We start from the raw sequence: 2,863 nt of genomic DNA on the forward strand, positions 1-2,863 counted from the left end.
TATAATTACAAGGTATAATCACTAATTCACTAATAACAAAACAAAACACCCATAAATCTTAATTTATTATTTAAAAATTATGCTTCTCCAAATAAAGATTTTTTATTATTCTCCATCTTTTATTCTCCATAATAAATATTTTTTCTTCTCCAAAAATTGTATTTTTATTTTATTTTTTAAATCACATTATTTTTGGCACTACAACAAAAGCACTTTCAGCGGCAATAAATGTATACATTAACAAAGAATGCTAAAATTTTTGCTGGAGAACAAGTTGGTTTGTTTATTTATTTTTTGTGTTTGATAAGTAATTAAGCAAAAAAATATTATCTAAAGAGTATTTATATGTAATTTAATAAAACACTCTATAGTAGAAGGGGTAGGCAATGGGGTGGCGACGGTCAAGAGGTTGAGTGAGTGGGGAGGATACAATAAACATACAATGTTACTCATAAAACTTATTTTTCCTACTTTAAGAACACTATTTTTCCATTATTAAGAAAATATATCAAAGCTTTATATTTATTTCTTAAAAGAATCTACTTTTGTATATCTAGGGAAATCATCTATAAATGTATTTGTTACCTCTAATCATGTTTGTTTCAAGTCTCATAAAAATTAGCATGGATTTACTCCAATAATTCACCATGTTATTCTTAGGTTGCTTAGTTTAAGCACAAATCTTACACTAAAGTTGGATGGAATATAATCTGATATCATATGATTAAGCCTGATTTGTAAAAGAAAACAAAATAAAGATAAATTTTATTTTGAATATCTCCAACTTACTGGACAAATGAGTGTTTTTTTTATCATTCATATAACATTATAGATAAATTCTATCACGAACATCTCAAATGGACTGATGACTGTTTTTTTTAATCATCCGCTCATAATATAGATAGATTCTATCTTGAATATCTCAAGCTTACTAGATAGATGACTGTTTTTTTATCATCCGTAAACAATATAGATAGATTTTATCTTGAATATCTCAAACTTATTGAAATCACTGTTCTTTATCGCGTCCGTACATATAATATGGATAGATTGATTTTATCTAAATATCACATTTTTGTTCTTTAGCGGTCACACATTGTTTCTAAACTAGTTCATCACTCACTTAATAGTATCTCGGTATAAAGCTAGAAACACTCATATACCTAAATTAATCATCAAGAATATCATATTTTTATTCAAGACTATTATTTGGAAATTAAAATAATTAAGCATCTCAATAAAATTAGTGGCATAAAATAAAATTATATAAGAAGTCTTAAGTATATATAAATACACACAAAAAAAAATTAAAAATTATATTTTTTATTTTTATATATACTCGTTGCTTTTAATGTAGTATTTTTAGATTAAGGCTTATATTTAACCTCATATAGAGATATAAAATTAAATATTAATCCTACTTAATAAAATATTAGCTATATATTTGCAATACATTACCTTGAATATTATTGTAAGAACTTTACTTCTTAATATGATAATTTAAGTTATTTAATTCAAGTTCAAAAATATTTTTGATAAAACATAGATAATTTTTCTTTCTGTCTTTTTAATACTTATCTAATTTGAACCTTTTTTATTATGATCTTCAATTTTGTTTTAGGTGAAAATAAAATCATAATTTTATTATCAAAAAAAATTTGAGGCCTCAATATTTGAGGTCCTAAAGTCAACGTTTTACTAGCTTCACATCTGAGTAATGAGTATTTGGTATTGTTCTAGCGGAACAATTTAATTTTATAATTTTTTATGAGAGCAAACTATTACACTGCACCTAATTGAGTGTATTAATTCATTACTTTTATGTTCACCTGTTTAGATAAAAATATTGGGTTAAAATTGTATAATTCAAAAAATATTTGGTAGATTCATAGTAGGAAAGAGCAAAAGAATTTCTTCAAATGTGCTATCTAATTGTTCAATGCAATCAATAATTATTTTTAAAAAATAATACTAGCTAACACAATGCCTAAGGTGGAAAAATCTATGATAATTAATAGTGTCCACAAGAGTGCACTATGAATTTCAAGTCTCACAAAAATTAGTATGGATTTCTTAGCAAAAGACAACTATGAACTTGTATTTTTCTTTGCCACAACAAAAACGTGGAAAACTATTATTTTTAATTAAAACGAAGAAAGGTTAAAAATATTTTCAATCTATTTAATTTGATTCATCATTGCACTTAGTGGATATCATCCGCACGCACAATATAGATAGATTCTATCTTGAATATCTCAAGCTTATTGGATAGATGTCTGTCTTTTTTTTTCTCATCCATACACAATATAGATAGATTCTATCTTGAATATCTCAAACTTATTTAAAATCACTGTTCTTTACATATAATACGGATAGATTGATTCTACCTAAATATCACATTTTTGTTCTTTAGCAGTTATACATTTTTGTTTTTATGTAATATTATGATTATTTTACTCACTTCTATTAGTATATATATAGATGATAGGAATGAGAACATTTATCACTCATCTCAACAATGACTTCTTCTTGTTCCATTAATTCTATGTGCTTAAGTCTTGGTGAGCAGAGTAGCAAAACCCTCATTATTACTACACCCTCATCTTTCTTTGCAAAACCTTCTCGGTGTAGTCAAAATTTCCATGTCTCATGCAATAATAATGCCAACAATGGTGATGAGCATGACAAAAACGTTGCAAGGAGAAATGTGCTTCTTGGTTTAGGAGGGCTTTATAGTGCTTCCAATCTTGCACCATTAGCCTCTGCTTCTCCTATACCGATACCTAATCTCAAATCGTGTGGTAATGCCACGAAATCGTTGAGTACAGAAGAAGTAGAATATAGTTGTTGCCCTCCTACACCA

The 2,863-nt window shown here is 26.6% G+C and overlaps 1 protein-coding gene across 1 annotated transcript in view; it reads left to right on the top strand.

Annotated features, from left to right (window-relative positions):
- Positions 1 to 2,518: 2,518 nt before the first annotated feature.
- LOC125843031 (polyphenol oxidase E, chloroplastic-like) overlaps positions 2,519 to 2,863 on the top strand; it is a 16,493-nt gene continuing 16,148 nt past the window's right edge. Inside the window, exon 1 of the mRNA XM_049522281.1 lies at positions 2,519 to 2,817. Within this exon, the coding sequence (XP_049378238.1) occupies positions 2,519 to 2,817 (299 nt within the window). The remainder of the gene's footprint in view (positions 2,818 to 2,863) is intronic.

The sequence above is a fragment of the Solanum stenotomum genome, chromosome 10, assembly GCF_019186545.1.
Source record: "Solanum stenotomum isolate F172 chromosome 10, ASM1918654v1, whole genome shotgun sequence".
NCBI lineage: Eukaryota > Viridiplantae > Streptophyta > Magnoliopsida > Solanales > Solanaceae > Solanum > Solanum stenotomum.